This window comes from Lemur catta, chromosome 4, assembly GCF_020740605.2.
Source record: "Lemur catta isolate mLemCat1 chromosome 4, mLemCat1.pri, whole genome shotgun sequence".
In the NCBI taxonomy this organism is placed as follows: domain Eukaryota; kingdom Metazoa; phylum Chordata; class Mammalia; order Primates; family Lemuridae; genus Lemur; species Lemur catta.
Window position 1 is genome coordinate 3,862,138 of NC_059131.1, and position 27,682 is coordinate 3,889,819.

Here is a 27,682-nt window from a genome sequence, read left to right on the forward strand (position 1 = left end):
AAAATATATATAGAAAAAATTAGCCGGGCATGGTGGCACATGCCTGTAGTCCCAGCTACTCGGGAGGCTGAGGCAATAGGATCGCTTAAGCCCAGGAGTTTGAGGTTGCTGTGAGCGAGGCTGAGGCCACGGCACTCACTCTAGCCCGGGCAACAAAGTGACACTCTGTCTCAAAAAAAAAAAAAATAAATAAAATAAAATAAAATAAAATAAAATAAAATAAAATAAAATACTATGATGTTGATAAGAAACTTTATTATCATTTAAGATTCTATATGGTAAACCTGGTAAGGCCTTAAATTGAATTATTTTGGGGTAATATCTTCTTAAGAAATGGTAGGCAGGATAAAAATAATATACAGATTCATCTGTCTTAGAACTGGAAGGAATTTTAGGTAATCACCTGGCTCAACCAACTCCCTAAGGCCAAAGCTATCAGATTTCCCTTTTTCTCAGCTAGATTTTTCTACCCAAACAGATCACAAAGCTGATTTCACGTGTGATCATAAGACAGTCTTGTGAAAGATAATTTACCATTCATTCCAGGATCCACTGTGCTTATTGAGCAAGACAAATTTGTGTAATGAAAATACACAACAAATATTGCATTCAGCTTCTTGGCTCCAATTTTAATGCATGACTCCACACCGAGGAAGCACATGACACAAAGATCAATATAAATAAATTGCTGGAATGGCCGAGTGAAATGCGTCCAGCTCAGCGCAAAATGCTCATCATGGCCAGAGCCGTATTTTGTAGGAAAGGAAAGAAAGACAAATAAGCAAAATATAGTTCAGAGAATTTGGTATATTTATACTTAGAGCATCTTGGGTTGAATGTCTTTATATTTGACTCGGCGGCACAAACCCAGAGGACGAGCTAAGAGGCTCTGAGTCTCAGATACAAGATTGATGCCTTCTTTGTCAGTGTCCCTTGCCCACAAATGGCTCCGTAGTCATGTCCTTGGACAACCAGGGCACAGAGACAGGCTCTGTGGGAAGACTTGGCTCTAGGATCGGGGGCTACATGAGACCGTCTTTATGAAGAGCAACCAGATCTGGAAGAAGCCGACTCTGGGCACATCACGGCACAACCCGTGCCCGAATGCGGGAGCAGGAGAGGCTGCAGGGGCTCCCTGCTGATGGGCAGATCTTCCCGGTTGCTTCTGCATAGCTGACGCTGTCTAGATAAGACGAGCTTTTAGGAGAGTTGGGAATAATGGAGTGACGACTATGTTCCAAGAAAATGTTGACTATACCAGGCAGGAAGCAGACGCTGGCCTCCCGCTGGAACACAGCCGTCTCAAGCTCGGTGGGTCCACCAGTCAGAAGGGAGCACAGGGGCTGGAGGAAAATTAAATCGCCTGCTCTCCAGTTTTCTGCCACACAATATGCTCATACAACAGAAATCCGGGAAAACTGCATCACAAATGGCGGGCGTAGATGTCTCAAACGTCTAATCTAGCAAAACGTGGCACCCGGCACATTTTTACAATTATTCTGGATTAGGCTTAAAACCTCCCGCAGGACGCCTTCCCTGGAGGTGCTGGCATCAACCAGGTGGCAGCCAGGATTCTCCATCCTCCGGTAGGACACTTCCACCCTGCGGACAGGCAGAATGAAAAGAGTCCACTTTTTGATACCGGTCTTCCTGCTAAGGTTAGTTTCTTACCATGATATAAACAGCTTGGAGCAAGCTCCCATCCCATTTATCTCGTCGCAATGAGCTCTGCCCACAGAGGTTGGTGCATTTTGTTTAATAAATGATAAATGAATAATGACGTTGAATAGCTAGCACTTGTTGGATACCTCTGATCTGCCAAAGCTTAGCGTTCTGCTTGACTTTTCTCATTTAATACTCAGAGTAACCCTGGGAGGGGAACTGTTGTCACCCGCATTCTCCATAGACAGCAGCAGAGGCTCAAAGAGTTTGGGTAATTTGCTCAGTGGCAACTTTCTCCCCAGTCTGTGCCCTGAAATAATATCGTGCAAGTTTGCAATGATGTTTAAATGAATTAATACAAATAAATTGTTTAACATAGTATCTTTACACACAGCAGTTATTATTATCATTTGTATTATAACATTACTATGTTACAACAACAATGCTAGCATTGCTTAGTTATATAAAACATTTCTGGTTTAGTTTTGAAAACCAGTGCTGTAGAACTGACTCATACTCAGCCATGAAGCAGGAAGACTGATGAGACCCTCTTCCACTACTGTGTTCAAAACTTTCTAATGAAAACAAACACGGTGTCTCCAAAATCAGAAACACCTTGACTTGAATCCCAGTTTTACTACTTAATAGCTATGTAAATTTAGAAAAATTACTTAATCCTTTGAGCTTGAGTTTTGTAAACTGTAAAATATGGCTAATGTTTTCCTTGCAAGCATGTTGTAAGGTTACACAACATCCCAAGTAAAACGATGGCTGACACACGGAAATCACCGAGTAGGTAAAAGGTCCTGTGTGTTCATTACCCAGTACCCTGTGTCCATTAGATTATGACTGGGGAAACTGAGGTGCAGCCCAGGTTCATGCTATTTCTGGCACAGCCAGGACTAGAAGCAAGGGGTGACCGCCACTCAGCCGTCACTCTAGCCACGCTGCGGCTGTGTCGTAACAAGCCCATCACATGGAGCTGAAGTAACTCAGAGGATGTCGCCTCTTGCATTTGAAAACTGGGAGCAACATCATTTCCTCCCACTCCCAAAGTGAGGCCAGAGGCTCTCCTCCCTCGGGGACGCCTGCTCTGCCACTCACGTCACACGGGGAACACCTACTTGTGACGAAATACGCTGTTGGCCTCCAGTTCTGCTTCCTCCCTGGTCTTCTCCACGCCCCGGCCCCGCAGCCTCCGCGCTCTCTCCTCGGGGCCCACGGTGAGCAGCAGGACCAGGTCGGGCCTGAGCAGGTCCTCCGGCCACCGGTACACGGGGTGACAGGCCGGCGGCAGGTGCTGCACGCCGCCGCTCACCTCGGTGGCGATGGCATAGGTGGCCGTGCTGTGCCAGTACCTGAGAAGGAAAGGAGCAGGGAGTCCCCGTCTGCAGGGACGTCACGGCAGCATCTGAAAATCAGCTGTGCAGGACGCTGGTCCAGGGCTGGCTCTGTGCAAGTTTTCCTACTATTGTATAAACCAAATAAAATTACATTTTACAAAATAAAAAAAATTATAAAATATTGAAAAAATTAAACAACCACAGTACTGATGCAGGGGCTCCTCCACAGCCACACATGTCTAGTTAAAATTGCCATTTATCGTGAGCTTCTGCTGCCCTGGTGATACCCCTTCCTCTCTGAAGGCTGTGTGGGAGGGGCGGTAGATCCATCTGGAAGCTCATTTGTATCTGAGGCTGGGTCTGGGCCCAATAAAACCCTGGCAAGCCCACTTCAGTTCCTACACTGTTTTCAAATTGGGGACCCTGGGCTGGAATCCCCTTGTCCTTCCCAGCTCTCCAGCCTCTGTCCCTGCCTCCGGATCAGGCAGAGAGATGAACAAACCACACGCAGCTTCAGGACAACCCTCCCTGGGCACCTCAGTCACTCTTTCTGCAGGCTATTTGTTTAAAAAATGCTTTTCGGGGGGATAATAAAATCATAACCGTAAGTAAAAATCAAATCAGCCTTGTATTTAAAATCCCCAATGGCTTTCCACAACCTGCAGAACCTGTTTGGTCTCCTAGTAAGAACCCACTTCCCACCGTACCTCTCCCTCTAGTGAGAGTGACGTTCTCAGCCAGCAAAATTCTCCTCTTCCTTCAGACCCCAGCTCCTGTGAAGCCCCTGAGCAGAATTCACTGTGTCCTGCCTGGTGTTTTCAAATCCCTTTATGTGTGACTCTATCGAAGAACTCCTCTGGTAAATTAGAGCTAATTTTACAAGTATGCTAGCTTCTGTCTCCTCCATTAAATAATTACGTGGGTAGAAAGTCTTTTTTTGGTCAAATGTGTCTGGCACATAACAGGTACACAGTAAATGTCCTTCGGAAATATGAGTGAGTGAATGAATGAATGAGAGCCACTGCACTTTTTGGCATAGTTTATTATACACTTGCCCTGCTCTTGTCGTATTTCAACGTTAAGTGATGAAATCCAAAATTTCAGACCCAATATCAAAGGACTATCACCTACCACAAATATTTATGACATAATTATAAACATTCCAACCTAAGGAGGTACCCATGGGCCCCTCCTCATCTATATTTCCAATTTAGCACCTTCAATTCTTTAAAGTCCTAAATTCTTGATCGTTTTAGACTGGAACTACTCTGTGCAGTGCGAAGGACACAGTGGTGTCTTCGTGGTAAATTCACTGTGCTGTCCGAGTTGCGCATTGTTGGCCTTAGGACCCCACTTGCTCTGTGGATGTAGGCAAAATTCACTTACTCGTCTGCAAAATGGAAATCACGCAAGCTTTGTTTTCCTTCCATAGTTGTTGCAAATATAGGCAAGTGCTTTGAAAAAGACTTTATTACATTGCTATTATAAGCCAATATCTAATTCTTATTGAACACGGGTTATAACTAAAGCTTCATCATTTTGAATTCTGATAGCATGATACAGGCAGTACTGAAAAGGCCAAAAGTAAAACATCCACCCGGGAGTTAGTCATCCTTATACCACCCATCCTTGGTGGTCCACCTCCAGCAGTGGTCTGCCTCCAGCAGCATGCTCTGAGAACGTCAGGCGGCTGTAGCTGCCGGCTCTTAATTCTGCCAGGACACCTTCCTGTGCTTTACTTACCTGACTCTTACTACTCACAAACTCGCCTTTTACCTTCTCTGCCAGATGCATTTTGTCCCCCAAGCTCAATAAATTTGGGCAGGGTCCAGGTTTTCTCTTCTGTTTTCTTTCAAGCTACAATCTGCACTGTGTTCTACACATGCTCAATATTCACTGAATGAAATATCCAGCTACAAACACAGAAGCTGATATAATCTTAATTTCAAAAGTCTTCTTTATTGCAGAAAAACCATCAGCAAGAATAGATTTTTAAAGATAATAAGTGTTATTAAGTCACCAACCTTAACCATAGTCACCATCAAAAATTACTTTGTCTCATGTATTTTTCAGCTAGACGATGGTGTTGTCTAAAATGGATTTCATTAAAATCTTTAAACCCACCAAGACAACAAAGAACTGCTCTTTTCTTTTCATCTGACAAAGTGATACAGTATCTCTTTAAAGAACTAAATTGCAGACAATTCACAGACACAAAGAAGAAAAATCAAGGGAAGAATTAGGGACCTGTTTTGTATAGAGTGCTCTCAATGACAACACTGCTGCTCATTTTAAATAATCATACCCTTTGGCCATCAATTTCAGACTCTTTGCACTGTTTAGTATTCTCCAATTCTGCCATCAAGGAAACCACATCAGTTTAAATCAAATGCAATTTGCCAACACATTATATGCAGCTTATATGCTAATGCTTTATGTTTTAGTAGCGATTGCTGTTTTCAGAGCACTTCTACATGCATCCACTCATCGGATGTTCATCACCAGTGTTGAGAGTAGGCAGGGAAGGGATCATGAATATGCCCATCTCACAGATTAGAAAACAGAGAGCCTGAGTCCCTGCCTCCACCCAGAGGCTCGTGCTGCTTTAGGATCTGTGAACATCCTAGGAAATACCATGCCTCACGCAATCACTCCACACTTAGTCTTTCCCTTTGAAATAAAGAGATATCAACTAGGATAACATTGGGCACATTGACAACAGGACAAAACATCATCCAGGCAAAGGCATCCCAAGAACAAGATATCTTATCCTTCTCAGCTCTTTCTAGGATTTCTTATAACTTGACAGCTTTGAAATAATGGTCTTGCCATCCCCATTGCCTTCCCAATGTTAAAACCACCTGCTGGCCATTAGAGCTCAGGCTGCAGCCACAGCCTTCTAGCTGATGTTTTTCTGTTTTCATTCTCTGTCCCCCGCCCCTGACTGTACACTTTATTCTCTACATACACTCCACATGATCTCCTGATGGAGAATTTCAGACAAACAGAAATGTGTACAGAAAAAAATATTATTTCAAGAAAAGAGCAGAAGTTCTGGGTTCAGATACGGCAAACTGGATTTTTAACTGACCAGTTTCCCCACCAGGAACAAGTGGAAACGCTAGAAGAGTTAAAATCAAAGCTTGGCAATGTGAACTGCTGACTAGGCTCTGAGTCACAGGGAGTTCCCAGACAGTGCTGTGGGGTGGTGAGGAGACTTGAAATTCTTTAAACTGCTTTAGAAAACTTTTGCAATACCTACAAAAGCTGAACATCCACAAACCCCACATCCCTGAAATTGCATTCCTGGGAATCTATGCAGTGGAATTGCATGCATATGTGCAATAAAGGTGGGTAAAAGGAAGTTCATAACAACATGGACAAATCTTAAAAACACACGTGGTATAAAAGAAATCAGATGCAAATAGCACTCTGTGCTTATGTATAGCTGCACTTACAGGCAGTTCAAGAACAGGCAAAACTAAGAGATGGTGGCAACAGTCGGGACAATGGCCACCGCTGGGAGCAGAATGGGCAGTGCCTGGGGTCGGGGGCAGTGCAGAGGCCGTGGAAGGCTCTCAGTCTTGATCTGGGTATAGGTGACTTGGATGTGTTCACTTCTTGGAATTTCTTGAGATTTACATTTATGATTAGTGCTCTTTTCTAAATGACACGCTCCAATGCAATGGCTCACCTTTCCAAAAATAAGTAAAACGACAGAGAGAATAAAAAGAACACTGGAGTGTTAATCAACCAACTGAAACTGAAGCCCTTCTGGACTCCGTATCAGCTGCATTTCTCTCTACTTCCCAGAGGACAGCTCTCTCACATTCGGTGTTCAACCTCTTTGCATTTCTCTGTTCTCTGAGGTACGGATTATTGTGCCTGTATTGTATGGAGCATCTTTCTGCAACATGACTGTTTTTCATTCAACATTATGCTTTTGTACTTTGCACACACTGATGCACTGCACTTGTTTATATTGCTGTTGGTACTCCACCTGGTAGATGTGCTAGTATTTATTTGCTCTTTCTCCTGCTAATGAGCTTTAGGTTTTCCAAAGTTTGCAATAGTATGAACGAAGCTGAAATAAACTTTTATGAGGTTCCTTCAGTAGATGGAAACAATCTTTCCCTTTGCTACCTCTTCTCAAACTGTTCTCCAAGTGGTTGTGCCAGTATCCATCTCCCACCAGCGTGGATCGTATGAGAGTTTCCATCCATTCCTATCATTTCCAAGCCTGGGTATGAGGAAACTGTTAATTGTAATGGTTTTCACTAATCTCATGGGAGCAAAATGTAAACTCACAGTGGCTGTGATTTCCCCATCCCCAAGTCCTGGTGATGTATGCTCGGTGTGACCTGCTTGCTATAGAATTTCTCCATTCTGATAGCATTTTTAAAGCTATTAATATTTCTTACGTGTGGAATTTTAAAAATATAAATCAGTCCACATCTCTCCCTTATCTGAAAGCTTCCAGTGGCTCCCAGTGCACTGAGAATAAAATCCGCTCTTCACGAGGGCCTAGACCCTGCCCATCCGCCCCTGCCCTTCTCTCCCTGTTCACCAGAAAGCACCCCTGCTCCACCGTGCTTCCCTCACGCTGGCCTTTCCTGGTCGTCAACTGTGTCGGCTTCTCTCCGTGGTAGCTTTGCCCTTGCGGTTCCCGCTCTCATAGTGCTTTGCATTTCTCTGGGATTTCCGCACCTGGCTGTTTGATCAGCGCTTAGACTAGCAGCGCCCTCTTAGATAGGCCTCCCTGTGCTGCATCCAGTGGGGATTTAGCCATTTTCTGGTCCATCACTTTGCCCTCTTCTTAGCATTTATCGTGTTCAGACATTATCTTATGTGTTTGTTCCCTCGGCTATTATCTTTTCTGCAATGCTATGTTTGCTCTATGAAATCAGAGAATCGTCTCTCTCATTTACCACTGAATTCCCTGAACTGAGAACAGTCTTTGGCACACAGTAGTGCCCAGTAAGTATGTTTTGAATAAGCCAATGAGCAAATGAACCACTGGAAGTATAGATTTGTGAAGCAGACACTTTCGTTAACATCCTCAATACGCTAATCCTAGCTCCGTCGCTGTGGCAAGTTTCTTAACCTTTCTAAGACCTGTGTTTCTCATCAGTAAAGTGGGGATAACATTTAACATCTACCTACCAAAGTTATTGTTCCAGATGTTAGTACACTGTATGTAATGCTTTTAGCAAATGTCAGGTACGGCTGTAGGTAATTAATAAATCACAGACATTATTCCTATTATTATCATAATACAGTCTGATAAACACAGTTGTGTACTTGCATATACGTGTACACACATATGCTTATATTTTAGGGAGAAAATGCCTAATTTAAGGCATTTTTGTACATACCTGTCTATAATCACAGGAGATTTGGTAGATTCTTTAGCTATTTCAGAAGCCACAATATAATTGCCCAAAGAGTAAAATGCTCTTCTAATGATAGTTGGTTCATCATCGAAGATTTTCCTCCACTGGCCAATGCAGGAGGGTGGTGACTTTAAGAGGACAGCACTGAGTAAACCTGAAACTGACTGAGTCACTGTGGTTTTACCTGCAGGTCAGACACAAAACAGCCCCTCTTAGCCACAGCCACCGTATGATGCCCAAAAGTTAATGGGAACTTAGAAAGAGCAGAGAAATTCTTTCAACCTGAAAATCAAAGGAGTTGATCAAATAATATAATTCATTATAAAAAGTTGCAGACCCATCGGAACTTAGGATTCCTCTGTTTGGTATTAGAATACTTGGAGGAAAACCCAGGTTAATGACAAATTCTGGCGTCAGGGGTCCAGATACCAGGGCCCCTTTAATGTGCTATTTTTATTCCTGGCCCAAGCTACTGCTCACCCTCTCACAGGGCCGCCCACCCTGGTTCTGTCGCTGTCCCCTGCTCTTGTCCCTCTGGGAGTCGCCGATAGAGATTCTGTATCTGCCTTTGGGCTGACAGTTCCTTTTTAAAGGCAGGGTACACTCTTGTGTAATATTCTGGCTGCCTCTGCACAGCCTCGGGTGATATACTTGGTGACTTTTGGGGACCCATCTCCTAGTTCTTAGCGGCTGCCTGGAGCACAGGATGGGCAAGAAGAATATGATCTGTTCTCAGTGGCTGTTGGATGGCTTCTCTGAGCTCCTACCACTTAGACTTAACTTTTTCTCTAGCACACACTTAACACTTTATTATCAACCGTTTATTTTTTTCCTTGGGTTGTCAAGAGGGATCCTAACAGTAGCCACCATTTCTCAGTGTCTACTATGAGCCACACACGCCACACACGTCCTGCTTCTAATTCTCCCAATGGCCCTGCAAAACAGTTAGTACGTAATCATCTTACAGATGAAGAAACTGACACTGGAGAAGTTAACAAATTTACCCACACTCACCCTGTCAGCAGGCCTGGGTCCAGGATGCACGCAAACGGCAGATAGTCACTAGCTCATGTTTGGTTTGCCACTCCATGCAATCTCCTTGCAAATTGTGTGTGTGTGCATGCCTGTGTTGAGGCTAAGTCTTTATATATCTTGTAATCCCACAGCATCTAAATTAGCTCTAGTACAAAATAAATGATCAACAAAACACACTGGCTGAAGGATTGATGGGGCTGTTAGGATTCCCTCTGTGGTTGACAAAACTACGATTGGGCTGTGCCCAGCGAGACATGCCAGGGAGGACCGTCGGTCTCCCTGAAGGCCAAGGCACGGCCCGATCACTCAGATGGGCAGGGCAGTGGGCACGAGCCATTGCCTGCGCCACAGTCAACCCACCTGCGTACACAGTGGGCCCCTATGTGGAAAGTGCCTTTTACATTATCAAAAATAAAAATCTGCATCCCTCAAGTTGACATGGGAAAGAAAAACTCCTCAGGCTGAACCACATGGATGTTAGCGTCCCCCAAGATCATCCCTCTCCTCGGTGTCTCCTGTGCCCACGGAGCAGCTCCTCTCCCCCTTTTGTGTCTTGGTCCAAGTGTGGTCACTCGCATGGTATTTTGACATCTATTTGACAGCTCAGAACACTTTTCCCTCCATTTCCCAGTTCTTCCACATTTTGCTCCAAAACAGTTCCTGGACACACCTCTCCAATTCAGGAGTCTACACTTTGTGCTATTTCTTCTACCTGGAGGACCTTCCCTGCTTTGGTCACCTGAGCAACTCCTGACTTACTTAAAACACAATCCAGGTATCGTCCCTGGCTGTGCATCCACCTCCCACGTCCCCCTGAGCAGCCAGATTCAGCACCTTCCTCGTGTTCCCCAGAGCACAGGGCTCGGCTCTCCCGCCCCTCACACGGCATCACGCTGACGGTCTCACTCATCTCTGCAGCCCACGGCCTGCCTGGCACAGTGCCTGCTGCACAGTAGAGGCGCTCATCAGACTCTGTTGAAAGTCTGGCTTTGCAAGAACTATTTCTATTTTTGTGACTGATCAATATCATTCCCTATAACTAAAACGTGCTGTTCTCTTACCAGTGCCATCCAGTCCCTCGATGGCAATAACTGGGAACTTTCCTCTCTGGACCTGCTTCGGACACCGGTCCACCAGGTCAAGCACCTCCCAGGCTTCAGGAATAAAGGGTGTACACTGCAAAACAATGTGCGTCAGCAATGAAGCAATGGAGCTTTTGCAGAAACCACATCTAAATGACTGAGGACAAGATCACCAAATGCTAATAAGGACTAAGTTATACTGAGCACCGTGCCAGTCTTGTAGAATTCAGAGTACTCTGAAGCTGGGACAGGCTGGACTGCTCTATTTTATATCGAGTAGCTGGATCACTCAGCCTGTAGCCCTTGGTCGGCCACTTCTCCCACAGGAGGAAGGCCAGGCAAGGCACATAATTGCAGTGCCGTGTAAACAGCAACCTTGAACCACAGGCCCTGGGACAGTCTGTCATAAGTGTGGGAAATCAGGTAAACCCTGGCTCTAAAGAGAGCAGTCTGCATCTGGATCTCATCCTCTCCTCACCACACAGGGGGCTGAGAAAAGTGCCATGCACTGGAATCCCAAAGCTAGCAGAGGAACGTCCTCCTGGGAATTCCAAGTCCCTAGCTGTGCAGGACCTCACTGCATACTCATGGCCTTTCCACAGGGAGGCCCAGACACTTATTTGTTATTTATGTGCTTACTCTGAGCAAGACAACCTTCTAAGTGCTTTACAAACAAATATTAAGCTGGCCAATCTCCATAACTCTGTGACTGTGATACTATTATTATTTCTACCTTATGGGTTAAAGGAACAGAAAAAGAATGTTGAAGAAACTTGCTGAAAGTAACACAATTAATAAATGTCAGAGTTTGAATTCAATCCCATGTGGTTGATCCTGCACTCTTAACTGCTCTACAACCCTGTCCCATAATCTGGTAAAACATAATATTTCTGGGACCCACAGGGCATCCTCGGGAGGCCACATCTGGCTAGCTTGGCTTGTGGTCAGAAAGAATTTTCAATCTCCTTCCTTGAGCACCTGCTGTGAGTCAGTTCATCTGAACGACACTGCAAGACACGAATTTTACAGGTGAAAAAGAAGAGTAAGATGTAGAGTAGTTGAGTAACTTGCACAAGGTCTACCACCAGTAAGTAGGTAGGCACTACTCAAGTTTAAGTTTCTTAAACCCCCAAACTCCCACACTTTCCTCTACACCCCAAGATCCTTGAATTACTTCCTAGAGGACGTGGTCTTCCACCATCCCCAGTGGCCTCTTGGCTCCTTCTGTATACTTCCAGCATGCATTTACAGCGTAGCAAGCAGCGCCTGCTCAGTGCGCTCCACATCAGGGTGGAAGACCCCTTGCAAACAAGAATCCTGAAAGATGCACAGTGTCTAATACAGAGCCTGCCACGTGGGACACCTTCCCGGACTAATTCGTGAATGCGCATAAACAAAACACCCAGGCAGGAAAGGTCTTTAGAGGCCAGCTGCTTGCTTGGTGCAGGTAGCTGGTCTGGAGGGTGTGGATGCCACACTGAGAGCTGGGAAGGGTCAGAACTCTTACCTCCTCCAAAACGACCCGGGCGGCTTCCCGGTTCGGGAAGACCACGGAGCTGAGCAGGTCGGACACCACCGGGTGCAGCGGGGGCTCCGGGGCCGGCAGGACGCGCTCGCAGCCCACCTGCAGCCGCCTGCCATCTTGCACGGCCCAGAGGCGCTGCCACAGCTGGCCGTGCGGGTCGGCCTCGAACTCGCCCAGGAGCGGGCGCGGGGCCTCCTGGCAAGTGCCCAGCAGGTCCAGCAGAGCGCCCCGGGTGTCGGGACCATCGCTGGGGTCGCGCAGCAGGAGGCCGTGCTGCACGCCGCCGGCCTGGCCGCCCGGGCAGTAGCAGAGCAGCCTGCGCAGCTGGCACCGCTGGAAGGGGCCGCGGCGCAGCTGGTGCAGCAGGCGCTGGTGCAGCCGCGCTCCCCGGACCCGGGCCCTGCAGCCGGCGTCCGGGCCCAGCGCCACGCACAGGGAGTAGCTGCGCCCCGGGGGCCCCAGCAGCACCGCCAGGCGGGGATCGGGGCGCGCGTCCGGGATGTCCGAGTCGCCGGGGCTGTCCGCGCCCAGGGCGAAGTGGGCCAGAGTGCAGTCGGGGAGCTCCAGGGCGAAGCGGCGCGGCGGAGCCATGGCCCGAGCGCAGACCCCGCGTCGCGCGCGCAGCGGCCCCGAGAGTCGCCCGAGCAGGAGTTGGGCGCGCGGGCGGGCGAAGGCCATGGGCGCCGCGGCGACCCCGCCCTCGGCCGCGCCTCGGAAACGAAACCGGCGCGGGGGCTGCGGCAGGGAGGCGCCGCGGGGAAATGGAAGCCAAGTTCGGCCGGGAAAGGAAAGCGGGACGCCCTGGCGGGGCAGAGTCCTGGAGCTTGGGGCGTCCTCTCTGGCCTCTCCTCACCTTGAGGTCTGCGCCGTAAACAGCCGGCGCTCGGGGAGGAAACGCTTGGCCCCGGGGCCCAGGTGCGCCTCGCCGCAGGCCTAAGCTGTCCCCAGGCGCCGGCTCCCAGGGACTGTCGCAGCCCCTGCCTGTGGCATCCTCCTTAGCGGGCCTCGAGCCCTCAGGGGGAACTGAATGAGGACCTGGGCCCTCTGCCAAACGGTAGCTCAGTGGCTGTGTTCTGTGGGTAGCAGGTGGCCCCCTGACCCTGGTTTGAATTCCTCCTCTGTGGTTTATGCCCAGTGTATTGGGGCGGGGGTGGGTCCACGTGCACACTAGGAAAACAGGGACAGAGAGGTCTTTTCTGGGTGTAACTATCTCTCTCATTGCCCACGGGCTTTGCAGACTGCTTAGGCCTGGATGACTTAGGAGCCACTCCCCTGACCTCGATTCCCACCTTGGACAGCCCACTTCTACCCTCCAGTCCCACAGAGCTGCTCTTCCTGCCTGAACAGGGAGTGCTCTTCATTCACCTGTGCACTTCACTCACCTGTGCACTTCACTCACCTGTGCCTTCACTCACCTGTGCCTTCACTCACCTGTTTTCACTCACTTGTGCTCTTCACTCAACCTGTGCTCTTCACTGAGCTATGCCTTCATTCATATGTGCCTTCACTAGTCTTGCCTTCACTCACCTGTGCTCTTCATTCACCTGTGCACTCACCTGTGCACTTCACTCACCTGTGCTCTTCACTCACTTGTGCCTTCACTCACCTGCTTTCACTCACTGTGCTCTTCACTCACCTGTGCACTTCACTGAGCTATGCCTTCATTCATCTGTGCCTTCACTAGCCTTTGCCTTCACTCACCTGTGCTCTTCATTCACTTGGGCCTTCCCTCACCTTTGCTCTTCATTCATTTTTGCATTTCACTCACCCGTGCACTTCACTCATCTGTGTTCTTCACTAACCTGTGTCTTACTGCCCTGTACTGGACTTACCCCCCCCCCATTTACTGACTCTCAAACTGGGAAGTATTGCACTGATTGGCACCTTGAAATTGCCCTTCATACACCAAATTAAGGTTTCCTGCATTAAAGTAAAAGAGGTATGTAACAAGTAGCATGACAGTGTGCTCTGCCAAACACAAGTCCGGCATCAGCAGTATTGCTGCTTTCCTGTAACAGTGTTTTACTCAGTTATATGGATATTTTTACCATATTTTACCATAGTCTGTTTTTACCCATTAACTGAGTCTTTTTAAGGTTGATAAGCAAGTGAACAAGAAACAAAAACAAAAATACATAGTAATATTCCATGGGGAAAATCTCTCAAAAATCTTGAATTGAGACAAAGATAGAAAACATTAGGTGAGCTGAAAGTGATGAAAATTTTTGTATCTTAATCGAATTGGATTTAAGTTTGGAATTATGTTTAATTCTGAAAAAAATCATTTTAACATACATGAAATAGTATAGATATGTGGCTGAAGTATGTGTTAATAAGCTAAGAATAGTTAGGAGTTTAAGATGTTTTTAGCGCTTTGAATGGAATCGTTTTCATTCTCTCTAAGCAATTTGACTGTTGGACATTCAGTGTGTGCCGGTGTTTTCACGCGTATGTAACATGAAAGTAGGGCTCTTGCTTTTCTCGTTTTTCTTCAGTGAGACAGTGCTGTGTCTCCCCGTGAGGCTTTCTTGACTTTTCCCTGCACCATCCCCCTCTCAGGATGAGCTCGTCTATTAGGGCTGCCGTCAGCAAAATACCACACATTGGACAGATTCAACAATAGAAAATTAATTTTCTCGCAGTTCAGGAGACCAGAAGTCCGAGAGAACGAGGCTCTGGCAGCTATTGCTTCCTCTGAGGCCTCTCTTTCTGTTTTTTTTTTTTGTTTTTGAGACAGAGTCTCACTCTGTTGCCCGGGCTACAGTGAGTGCCATGGCGTCAGCCTAGCTCACAGCAACCTCAGACTCCTGGGCTTAAGCGATCCTCCTGCCTCAGCCTCCCGAGTAGCTGGGACTACAGGCATGCGCCACCATGCCCGGCTAATTTTTTCTATATATATTTTTAGTTGTCCAGATAATTTTTATTTCTATTTTTAGTAGAGACGGGGTCTTGTTCAGGCTGGTCTCGAACTCCTGACCTCGAGCGATCCACCTGCCTCGGCCTCCCAGAGGGCTAGGATTACAGGCGTGAGCCACTGCACCCGGCCTAGGCCTCTCTTTCTAGTTTGCAGATGGCCACGTTTTCAGGGTGTCCTCGCCCGGCGCTCTCTCTGTGCATGCGGCCGTGGTGTCTCCTTGAGAGCCCAAATTTCCTCTTCCAAGAAGGACAGCAGGCAGATTAGATTAGGGTTCACCATTACGGTCTCATTTTACCTTAATCATCTCATTAAAGCCCCTATTTCCAAATACAGTCAGATCGTGAGGAACCGGGGGGTAGGGCTTCACCATATGAATTCGGGGGCACAATATAGCCTATCACTGCCCACCCCCCAAATCTGGGTTACTAGGCTGCCTCTCTCCCGTGCTTCATCAAGGTTCTTCATATTATAGAACTTTACATGCTGCAGTCACTGCCCACTTGCCAGTTTGCTTCCCTCCCCTGAGCGCTTGAGGTAAGCAGAAAGTCTGGCTTGTTCCTAACTCCCCCTGAGCCTCCAACTCAGGAAAAATACCCTGGCACAGAGTTTGCTGTCTGTCATCATATATTCATATATTTTCTTAAGTCCTGTCCATTTTCACCTGCCTCCGCACTACAAGGAGATGTAAAATTAATCATACTACAGTATCTGGACTCAGTCAATGTTCAGTAAGTGTTGAAGATATTGAAGATACAATGTCTTCATTCATAAAAGAAAATATCTGTTATCTTTGTGAACCCCTGCAAATTCCTAGCACAGAGACTCTGGTCTCAGATGGCTGTTCCTTTTACTGCCGTCTGAAAGGGGTCCCTGAGGCTAACGGTTCTGCAGCCCCCTGCCTGGGTCAGCAACTCTGCTCCTTATTTGGCTTTAACAACAAACGTTCCCCAAGGATCCCCTGCATGAAGGATGGCAGGGTGGCGGCTGTTTGGGGTTATTTCAGGAGAGAGTGATGCAAGGATAAAGAGGGTGTCGTACTGTGGATTTCTAGATGGATATCAGTATCTTCATCTGTCACCACCTCAAGTCGAAAGACTGTTACTATACGAGTGGATTGAGGCCGACCCCGGGACAGAGAAAGCCGGCGTGCTGGCCCTCCTTCTGAACTGCCAGCTTTCTTGGCTGCGTTTCAACTTTTGTTTTCCAGAAGAGAAAACCAAAACTCGAACTCAGCTGAGTGTCAAAGAAGGTGTGTCCTTCCTCCCCTTGTGACAGGTTGCTCAGAGCTGCCAGTTTCCATTCCCATATAAAGCGTGTCTCCCGGGTGCAGGGCAGTCCAGGGCATCCTGTGGACCCTCGTGCCCACTGCTTTTGCTGGAAAGATGCTGAGCACGTTCAGGCAGCCTCTGAGCTCTCTGTGGAAGAGCCTGGTCCCTCTGCTCTGCTGGCTGAAGACAGCACTCCGGTTGCCAGGCACCGAGAGGAGGCAGCAGCAGCATGTCAGGAAAGAGCCAGATGAGACCAGAGAGGAAGAGAAAGAGGACATCCTTCTGCCCACCACCCCCACCAGTGTCAGCTACCATTTCACGCGCCAGTGCAACTACAAACGTGGGTTCTGTTTCCACACGGCCAAAACGTCCTTCGTGCTGCCCCTTGAGGACGACCAGAGAGGACTGCTCTTGCTTAAGGAGGCTGGTGAGTCCCCTGTCCCAGGCACAAATCAGGATTCGCAATTGCAGGACAGCAGGGGGAGGCAAGAAGGGGTTGAGGACATGCGCAAGCTGGAGGGCTTCTCCAGAACTCTCCATCACCATTGCCCATCGCAAAACTAGTATGGCATCCTGGAAGGGTGAATTTCGGGGTGGGTGCCCAGGACTTCCTAAACCATAGAGCTGCCTGGAACCGAAACCGGGGCTTGGTGGAGCAAACTTCTGAGTGAGCAGAGGTCTGTGCAAGGGGTGGGTCCTGTTCTACCCAGTGTTTGTAAAGGGGCAGTTTGGGAAGATTGTGCCACTTTCTCAGTTTGTCCAAAGCATTAATGAATTTGGTGTTTCCAGACACAGTAATTGAAGAAAGTTGAAAAAAACCCCAAAAACTTTGACATAAGAATAGCGACGGTTGAGTCTTTTATTTTGGATTCTGCATGTGCTTTTGTTACCTCTCAAATGGAAGGGGTTTGTTTGTTCAGCAGGTATCCCGTCAAAAGGCACATCCAGGTCAGTTAGAGCAAGGGGATTGTATTACTTGGCACAAGTAAGGGGCACACAGGTGACAGTTCCCAGAGCAGCCTGTCCCTGAACAAGGGCACTGGGATGGTTTTATGGTCAGAGGATAATGGGGCAAGATCTGAGCGGATCCTGCCGTGCAGTGTCTGCTGCTTCGTTCAGTCCCTCCTCCTTGGTCCAGACACTTAGGTTCTGCCTGTGCTTGTACCTTTGGTTCATCTGGGCAAGCTCAGGTGATGTGACCTTCAACCTGGGGGCCTGTGGCAGCTGAAAAAAGGACTCACAACTTTGTGACATAAAAGTTGAGCCAGATCTGGCATGGTCACACTTTTAATATGAAACTTTTAAAAAATAATTTTTTAACAAATATATCAATGACTTTACTCTCAAGACTTGCTTGCTGAACATCATCGCATTAATAACTTGTGCACATCTCGGAGAAGGCAGCACATGAGATTAGAATGCAACGTCTTCCGTTCCAAATCTGTTCTTCCTTCCATCCTTGTCTTCCTGTCTTTCCAAGAGCACCTCCTCAGCTAGTAACTTCAGCAGTATCGCAAACTGCCTTGTCTCCTTGTTTAACTTTTACGCTAAAGTATAGATTCCATGCGCAAGACTGCGCATATCCTGAGTGCACAGCTTGACGAATATCACAGGGGCCACACCCAGGCTTGCAGATGCAGAGAGAGAACATCACCACACCCAGAGGCACCCACCTTCCAGCGGTTACCCTGGCCCGGTAATCACTAGCTGGTCTAACACACAGATTAGTTCTGCAGAATCCTGTACTTTATATAATGAAATCATGCAGTGTAAACATTACTGGATCTGACTTCTTTGCTCTGCATTATGTTTGCTTAGTCACCCACCACTGATCTTGCAAGTGAAGACCCCAACTCTCCATTCTCAGTGAGATTTAGCTCAAGTTCTTGTCATTTCTCACCAGGATTACTGCCATTCATCTCATGTCTCTGCTCTCCCAACTGAAAGCACATGCTCTTATTAAAATACAGTTTTGATGCTTTAACTCCACACCTAAGCCTCTTGCATGACTCATAAGACCAAGCTAGTGAGCATCGTTACCAAGGCCCGGGGCCTGCTCAGTGTTGCCTTCAGCCTCCTCCACCCCATGCTACAGACACACCCCATCACACTCATTCTTCCCACACACCTGCATCGTCAGGCCTGTGGTCACATTGTTGTCACCTCCTAGAATGCCTGTCCCCAAATCTCTGCAGGTGAACTTTCAAAGCTCCTTATCCTTGGTCTTCATCGGGCAGGATCAATGCCCTCTGCCCTTTACTTGTGGTCTCATGGTGCTTACTGCAAATGTGTATCGCAGCACTTAAATTATACCATTGTGTTTCATTTTGTTGTTTTGTTTTTAATATCTGGGTCTTGGAAGAGTTTGAGTTCCAAGGGTGAATTTTACCCTTCTGTGTATAACAATGCCTGGTAAAATATCTAGAATGTAATAGGGGCTTAATAAATGTTTTTGAATAATGAATAAATGCATGAAAAAACAAAGGAAGAGAAGGCTGGTGAAGTGGAAAGAATCTAGGAGTCTTCATTTAGAAGGTCAGGGTTTGAGTTCTTGCTCTGGCATTTAGTAGATTTGTCAGGACATTTAACTTTTCTGAGTATCAGTTTCATAATTTTTAAAATGTAGGTAACAATAACTGATAAACCAACCTCAAAAGTTTCACAAATATGTGAAAATTCATATATTTTTGTCATCAATTATAACTATTATAGTTATAATTAATACTTTTATATAATTACCTCAAATTAATTAAAATGCTTACAGTATAGTATGGGTTGTGTTTCATATAAGAGAAATTTTTGGAAAATGGAGGAAAATTTATTTTGTTGGTGATTAAAAATTTAAATTTGCATTAAAATTGAAATTTAAATGTACATTATTTTACATTATATTTAAAATTAAAAGTTACTATTTTGGCTAAAGATGCTTCTAAAATATATTATTTACTTCCCTGGCTTTTAAACAGAGAAGATTGAACAGAATTGAACACAGTGAGCATCAGTTGTTAATCTGGGCTACTAGCAGGGACGATTAACACATTTTACAGCTTTGTAATAAAATATCTCTGTTGGAACCAGACTAGATCCATTGGCTAATGTGGGAGCTCCAAGAGATTCCACTGTGTAGCCAAGAGTAAGAACCACTGCATCCTAAGATAGCTGAGATTCCTTGCAGGTAAGTTACATATATGCAATGTCCTTAGAGCAGCACCCAGAATTCAGTGAGCACTTGGAAATGTTAGCTTATTCCTATGTACTGTCATTTTAGGTGACGGTCATAACCTACCCCTTACAGTACAATTCTCCATTCCTGCTTCATATGAGCTGTTTGAGCCTTGAAACCATTCAAAGGGAAGCTGCCTCTGTGGTCTACGGAGGGTGTGGACAGGAATACCCCACGTGAGATGGTGGGCGTGGACGTGTGCATGTGGGCAGGAGAGTCCACCTGACGAAGGTTATGCAGGAAGAGAAGATGCAAAGTTTCAGTCCAAGGAGAACCAGGAAGACTGCACGGCAGTGTGTGAAAACCAAGGGGTCACCTAACGAAACAGGGGGTTAGAGAGTCAAAGTGAGCTTTGGGAACCAGACTCAGAGAGACAAGAAACGGAGCTGAGGAGGGACTGTGCCCAGAGACTCACTGGTAGCGTGTTCTGGGTGTGGTCCCAGACGGCCTCCAGAATGCCTGTCAGTGGGTGTCCAAGTGGCGTGCAGAGGGGAGACAGGAGCATCGCTGCACTTCAGGGGCACACGCTCACATGCTCCTGCGGGGAAGCTGGTGTAAAGTAGCCAGTTTGGAAGCAGGTAAGAAAACCCACGTCCGTGGTGGAGAGGCAGTGGGAAAGCGTGAAGACTGGAGAACGGGAAGCCGAGGGCCCTGTTCCTAGTGGACAAGTGGGCAGCCAGCTGTGAGCTTTCACTGATTTTTGTGCCATATGGGAGTTTGCCAGATCCTCAAATTATTAAAGATCCATCAAAAAGCTATATTCTATGTTAAATCTCCCATTACAAATATTTGCAAATAATTTGAAATGATTTTAGATGTTTTGGGGCACAAACAAAATATGTGTATACATATGACTATCTGGTCCATATCAAAGCCGCGGATTTTCCACCTGTGGTTTCACAGGCCAGGAATGGGTCTGTGTGCTTGAGTGGATGAGGACACCTGTTTCAGAGCCCCCTCCTCCTCTCCAAGTTTGGTGTTTTGCTAGAAGGACGCCCAGCTTTCCATAGCCAGCTATGCTCATGGCTAGGGGTTATTAGAGCAAAGGTAACAAACACAGCAGGGGGCAGACCAGAGTCCACAGAGGTCACACAGAGGCTTCTGAGTCCTTTCCCTTCTGGGGCCACACAAATTGTACTTTCTCTCTGGCAGTGAATTATAAGGACACATTTGGAATGTCTTTGTACAGGAGGGCTTGTTTGAGTCTTAGGGTCCGAGACTTTTATGTAGGGCTGGTCACTTAGTCACATACTGCTATGTAACTGAAACTCAGAACCCCCAACAATGCAACTAAGGACATCATGAATCTTGCTAAACAATCCTGACAAATTCTGACAAGTGGATTCAACCTGCCCCATTGCTCCAGGCTTACGTACACACATCACCCATCAGCGACACACAGCATATTGCAGCCACGTATGCAGGGGTTGGCCAAAGATTCCATCACGGTTCTAGGCTCTCTGGGAAAGATGCAAGGACTGAACAAACAGATCTGCTCCTTTAAATCTTTCTTCACAAGAGCTTTGACAAGAAAAGCTGAGAAAACTAGGAGGGGATATTACAGACACACGGCAAAAGTTGGAGAGGTGGCAGAATATAGGAATGGACTGAGATTCTCAGCTGACTTGGCAATCAGCTAGCTGAGGCTTTGCTATAGCTGGCAGTTTTCTACATTTTAAGTTCTGAACAATTTTGGGGCAGTTTGGTTAGAGACTATGTTTTAGTTAGTTTCGTCTTCTTAATATGATATGCCATTAAGAATTTAATTTGAGGTCAATTTTTAGAGCTTTCTGAGTTGTGTTGAATAAAAGATAATTGCCTTATTCTGGGTCTGGATTGTGCCAGTTACTTTGGGGCCTAGGTTCCATATGGGCAAAATAAAATTAGCCCCCCAACTAGGAGTTAAAAATCACTATTTTGAGAACAGTTGCTTGAAGAGTTTTTGGAACCCCTAGCTTCTATAATTTGAAACTAATTTTAAGGAAAAGGAGTCATCTCTAAAAAGTCTCAACAACTAGGAAAACTCAGACTTAACTGCAAAAAATAACTCAGCCGGAGAGAGGGAAGCAGAGGGGGAATAAGAAAGGCAGAGAAGGAACTCGTGATACAGGAGGCAGCAAAGGAGAGACCACAGCAAAGGTAATTCTCAGCACTGTCCATGCTGCAGGAGTGACCGGCTGTCGCAGCTCTTCAGCTGCGTGTTCCAGGGAGGGGCCGGTCCAGCTCCTCTGGCTCCGACACGGGCTTCCCTGTACCCTGGTTTCCTTGGCATCTAACACGACCGCACCTGAGGGTCTGTGTCATAATGTTTAGATCATGCATCAAACACACAAGTGATGTCAGGAAGAAGCTAATGAATGTGGCAAAAATACTGGGGGTCGTCTAGACAGCAGTTTTATCTGTGTGGTGGAAAAAAGGAGAAGTGAATCTATACTTGTTCATAGGTAACTCCAGAGGCCTCCAAATATGTCTACCTGCCTCAGAGATTATATGATGTTGGTGCAGGAATAAATGTAAAGTCCCATTTAAATATATTAATAAGTGCTCACACAAATGCAGAGTTTTATAACAATCAAATATGAGTATCTCCATGATTATATTATGTGTATATGTTTTTCAAGATTATTTGACATAAGAACAAAGTATAATTCATACCTCACTGAGTTTTGTATGAAGGAAAGTTTCTTTTTAAAAATTAAAAGATAGATGCAAGCAAAATATAGCTTATCATAAAGAGATGTGAGTGGCCTGAAGCGTCCTTGGATAGAAATGTTTAAAGATGGTCGTTTTCCCTCAGGTAAATACTTGGACATTCTCGCCTTCTCCTGTGACAGCTTTGACCAGCAAATCAGTGTCCTCATTGGCCATGGCCAAGGAAAGAAGAACCGTGTGGAAAATCTTCAAAAACTGAGAACGTGGTGTAGGGATTACAGAGTCGCTTTCAAGATCAATTCTGTCATTAACCGATTCAACGTGGACGAGGACATGAACGGACAGATCAAAGTGCTAAACCCTGTCCGCTGGAAAGTAAGTACACAGGGTCACTTTCGCTGATTTTAATTAAGAAAACATTCAGGAGAGACTTTCTTCAGTGAAACCATAGAACAATACTGCTACAGGGGGACTGTAAACCCACAGAGCCAGCCCCAGGCCAGGCCCTGGTCTCTTCACTCTGTTATAGTTACAATTATACTTTTCATGCCCCGATTTCCTTTCTGAAGACTGGAACCGATGGTCTTCTGGAATATTGTGAGGATAAAGGTCAAAAGATCTGCCAAGTACTTGGAGGTGTTCTGAAGAATATGTCCATATAAAGCCTAAATTTCTTCTTAAAATGTACAGCTTATTTATGGATGGGTATAGGTGCTTTATCAATTCTGATGCTACTAAGTTTCCAATGAACTATTAGAAGACATTAGGGGTAAAGTCAGCCCCAAGTTGTAACCAAATAGCGCCTTTATTCCCAGATTCATGCTTTAGGGCTGGTCTTACTATCGGCTACTTAAAGTCCACGGTTCACACACACACAACCCTACTCAATCTGTACACAACCCCAACATACAGATACTTGCAGATAAATTACTATGGATTCAAGTTTTCTACACTTGGCTGTTCTTCAGATCAACTCAGGGTGGCTGTTTAAAAAGCGGCTTCTTGGACCTCATCCCATACACACCGTCCTGAAGCAGGACCTGTGGTCAAGGCGGGCTTAGCAGGGTGGCCTTGCGCAAGCGTGTTTCTAGCACGCTGCCCTGGTGATCGCATAGCTATCGTGTCCGTGTCTGGACTCCAGGGTGGAAGCAACTAAAGACAAGATGTTGAATTCGGCTCTAGCAAGGAGAAGAGAAGCGGGAAAACTCATGGAATATAAAGCTACATGTGCTAGGAGAACATGGAAAGGCAAACAAGCCAAGCTTACCTGGAAGGCTTCATGTAAGAGGTGGCATTTGGCTGTACTCTGAAAGATGGAAGGAATTCCCATAGGCAGGGAAGGCCCCAGACAGAAGGTCACGTCAGCCTAGAGCACGTGCCTCACGGAGAAGCTTTTCTTTCAAGGCTGCCTCGGGTGCTTCCTTCACTCCCATGTCAGCTTCCAGGTAGATGGGAAGGGATGTTGTGTTGTTTTCCTGAGGTTGTCCTGATACGTGGAAACGGGTTAAGGGAAGCTGGAAATGCTACTTACTTTTAAAATGTTTAAATACACAGGTTGAACTTGAGCTTTGGGTTACACATATAAGTAAGGCCTGGAAGGAGCTGGAAAAAGCTCAAGAAAGAAGGTGGAAGAGCACGGGCTGTGCTCCCAGGGGGGACAGAGGGCTCAGCTGGAAGATGCTGATCTGCCTCTTGGACACTCTGCTCTCTTGTCTTTCTATATATATATTTTTCCTGTCTCAGGGCTTTTCTGTCCTGTCCTGTGACTCCTGCTTGGCTTCCCTATTTGCCTGATTCCTCCAGATTTGCCATTTCAAGATCCCGACCTGTGTGTTGGGGCAGAGTTAGCTCTGCCTGTTTGGGAACCGTTTCCTCACCGGAGCACCGACGTCTGTCAACTGCTGTAAATTGATGGCCCCAGACCAGGGGCCTGCTCTTAGTCCAACCGTTCATGTGGCCCAGAACTCGGTACCTGAGGCTGTCCCCTGGCTGGGCGCTGTGGGCGACAGGCGCAAAATTAAACTGAAGTTTAATTCTAATGGACAAAACGATGCATCTAGGCATATCCCCGTGGTTATCTTGGAGTAGTAGAATTATTGGTAGTTTTTATTTACTTTCAGAACTTTTTTGGACAGAAAAGACTTGTAAAATAAGTATCAGCTTTATTATTTAAGAAAACATTTTAAAAACAGCTTCTCCCATCTGCCACCCAAAAATACACATGCAGAAAAATCTCTCCCCCATATGCTTGCATAATGTTAGGAATTCCAAGAACAGAAATTCATTCCTTATGCTTTAGACTTCTGAGGGTCTTAGTAAATGGTTAGAGTTTGAAAGTTGATGTCTAAGAGAGCATGAATAAGAAAATCCCGGAATAAGGGACAGGTGGCTTTCAGAAGGAAGAGAGAGGGAGCAGAGGAGGAAAACCGCCCCTCTCTATGCAGAGTTTTTTTTAAAACTCTGTCTTAATTTGTAGTTAATATGAGATCAAAGAAAACATGGTAGTTGTAATAAATGTTGCTGCAGTATTGTTGAATCCTTTTTTTGTACAAGGGACCGTTAACTCTCCTACAATGGCTGAGTCTTAAATGTTCATTGATCTGACTTGTATCAGCAGCAAAACCAGGATTTGGGTGACCCCAGAGCCCAGGAACCTTCCAGCCAGTGTGTTCCAAACTTCAGTGTGTACAGGAATCACCTGGGATCAAGTAGGTCTGAGGCGGGCCCAGCACTCTGCACCTTGAACCCGCTCCCAGTAGATGGCGCCGGGCCCTTACCCCACTTCCCCTCCAGACTTTCAAGAGCAGGGAGGGGTCTCACCCTGCACGGCAGTGAGCAGGCTGTGACCAAGGGACAGATCTGGCCTGTCACCTGTTTTAGTACAGGATACAAGGTAAGAATTGATGGCAGGAAACATCAAAACAAGAATAATATTGTGACCAGTGAAAATTATGTAAAAATTCGATTTTCAGGGCCCATAAATACAATTTCAGCGGAGCTCAGCCACACCCATTGGCGGTGGTGGCTTTTGAGCTACAACACAGAGGTGATTACTTGTGACAGAGACTGTGTGGCCTGCAAAGCACAGACTATTTACTTTCTGGCCCTTTACAGAAAAATGTTTACTGACCCCACCTGTGTGGGTGGGCAGTAGGAGGTACACCTCCCCATAGGAAGTACAGGTATACCCATAGGAGGCCTAACTGTTCACACATAGTGTTAGAGTGATACTTAAGTCCCCGGTAATGCCACCTCTTAACCTCCCAGCTACCAGCATTGAGGAAACCTCTGCTTTATCCATTGAAAAGGGGGAAATTAGATACATGGTGCACACAGTCGCTGGGAATTCTGAGTAATAAAAGGGCTGTCCCACAGCGTGGAAGAACGGGAAATTGCCTGGGATCCCACTGTCAGAAAGGCTTCAGGGTGAAGGTTCTGACAATTGACCCTCTCTGCAGAGGGCAGAGCGTCCAGGCTTGCTGGAATCTGTTGGAAACTGTATGCGCTCAAACCCTGTAAGGGACACACCAAAAGGCCCTCAAGCAGGACGAGAAACGTTGCCTCCAGAATAATGAATCACTAAGGCACGAACACTGTAAGAGGGACAGTTGAGCTCACATGCCGAACACCACCCCTGACGCTAAGTTTGTATGTGATTTCTCCTTTGCAGGTGAAAGACTCCTACCTTATCCTGGATGAATATGTGAGTATTTCTGAGTTTATACAATTATCCCTTAAAACTAATGAAGCGGTAATGCCAGAGTTGAGTTACATGAGCATAACTATACAGTACGTATTTGTCCTTAACCAGCATTTCTTAGTCTTGTTGCCAGGGATTACCATTAATAGGATCCTTACTTTACCGTGTCACATGTGGAGCTATGCACTTCTGCGGGCATAAGCTTGAACCCAGGTCCCTGTGTTTACACTAACCACCCTGCGCTGTGGTCTCCCATGTGGCTGTGCACCCATGCATGTCACACTGAACCCATTGTCACACACAGCAGAGTCATCGGTTGTGCAGTCATGGGCTGGAGGTTCTCCCAACACAAGACACCCAGGTTACTCGGGAGGAAGGTCACCCACAGTTCACAGTATCTGGAATAACCCAGGTGCAGCCGGCTCATCCTCCGACTGATAAGCCTTGGGCTTGGCGACGAGAGCCCGGTTCCTCCCCAAACACCACCAGTATTATTCATACCCACACCATCTTCCAAAGGAAAAGGAAAACCCACCCTTCTCCAAATTGGAAGCAAATCACTTTTCCCTTTCCTCTGTCTTTTTTCCCCCTAGATTTATAACCTTTGCCAATATTTCTAGCAGAGGATAAACAATCTCATTCAAAGACTTGTTTTTAAGAAATGAGCTCCAACCACAACCTTGGGCTCAATATTTAAATTGGGTTTGGTTTTTTTGAGAAATGCTTACTCTGACTTTTGGTATGTTGTTATTTTCAAGTTAATCAATGATGTTTTACAGCAATTTCTTATTAATGTGAGCTTTCTTTATAGAGTGTCAGAGGAAAGAGGATAACAAAAATGTTCAGTTTATGGGTCCAAGGTAGAGAGGAAAATTCAAAGTATTTTTGGGATGCAAATTCTAATGATTGGCTGGGGATTTTGACCAGCGTTCCTCAACAAACTGGTCTCCACATAGTTGGAACAAACATAATTGAGCCAAAATTTGCTTTTGCAAATTTGCTAACATTTTGCTTCAGTAAGTATTACTTGAGCTCCCACAAAATGCTCAGTGTAGGTCATAAGATGTGTGAAGACCTCATTTCTGCCTACAAGGTAAAATAGAATAGGTTAAAACAAACAAAAGTGGATAGAATAAGATAAAAACGGAGACCCCTAGCAGGACATGTAAGACTCCCCTCAGTCTGGTGCCTGTCTGCCTCCATAGCTCCTTTATCATTCTCTCACCCTTTCTTAAAAGAAGCTTTTATTAATATTTACACTTATACATTCATGAACAGTTTTTATTCCAGAAATATCATCTACCTGCAGTTTCCCAAACACATCATAATACCGTTCCTTCTAATTAAAAATTTCAAAACATAATTCAGATGTCAGCATTTGGGGGAAGCCTTTCCTGATTATTCCCTCCATTGGAGAAACATGTGCCTCATGTAGGATATATAATACTGTTTATTGTGTGCTTAATTGATCTAATACATCTACATCAGCCTCTTCCACTAGAACCCAAGTTGGTTGAGTAGAGAGACGGGATCCAATCAGTTCAGTATCTGGCCACAGATTTCAAAAAAACATTTGTTTACATGATTGGAATATCAAACATTATCTTGAATTAAAACCCTCAATTAAGCTTTATAGGATAAATTATATGGAAATATACCCGTGTCTGTTATTAATTTCCTAGATGCACTTTCTGAACTGCAGAATTGGATAGAAGGATCCTTCCAAATCCATCCTGGATGTCGGAGTAGAAGAGGCTATAAAATTCAGTGGATTTGATGAGAAGATGTTTCTGAAGCGAGGAGGAAAGTATGTATGGAGCAAGGCAGATCGGAAGCTGGATTGGTAAAGCTGTAAGTGGAACAAGACTTAAACCCACCAGTG

General features: G+C 46.0%; 2 protein-coding genes across 2 annotated transcripts; one reads left to right on the plus strand and one right to left on the minus strand.

The window, feature by feature from the left end:
* Positions 1-625: 625 nt before the first annotated feature.
* On the minus strand, positions 626-12,828 carry CMPK2 (cytidine/uridine monophosphate kinase 2). The gene is made up of 5 exons (XM_045548852.1): positions 12,023-12,828; positions 10,495-10,609; positions 8,381-8,582; positions 2,787-3,020; positions 626-1,602 (listed from the first exon to the last, which is right to left on the minus strand). The coding sequence occupies exons 1-5, from the start codon at positions 12,716-12,718 to the stop codon at positions 1,461-1,463; spliced, it is 1,389 nt and encodes a 462-aa protein (XP_045404808.1). The 5' UTR covers positions 12,719-12,828; the 3' UTR covers positions 626-1,460.
* Positions 12,717-27,682, plus strand: RSAD2 (radical S-adenosyl methionine domain containing 2). Its single transcript, XM_045550612.1, is given in 7 exon segments — positions 12,717-12,955; positions 16,288-16,656; positions 20,489-20,524; positions 22,070-22,475; positions 25,559-25,615; positions 25,771-25,803; positions 27,483-27,682. Coding segments are annotated over 7 exon segments (1,305 nt in total). The 3' UTR covers positions 27,648-27,682.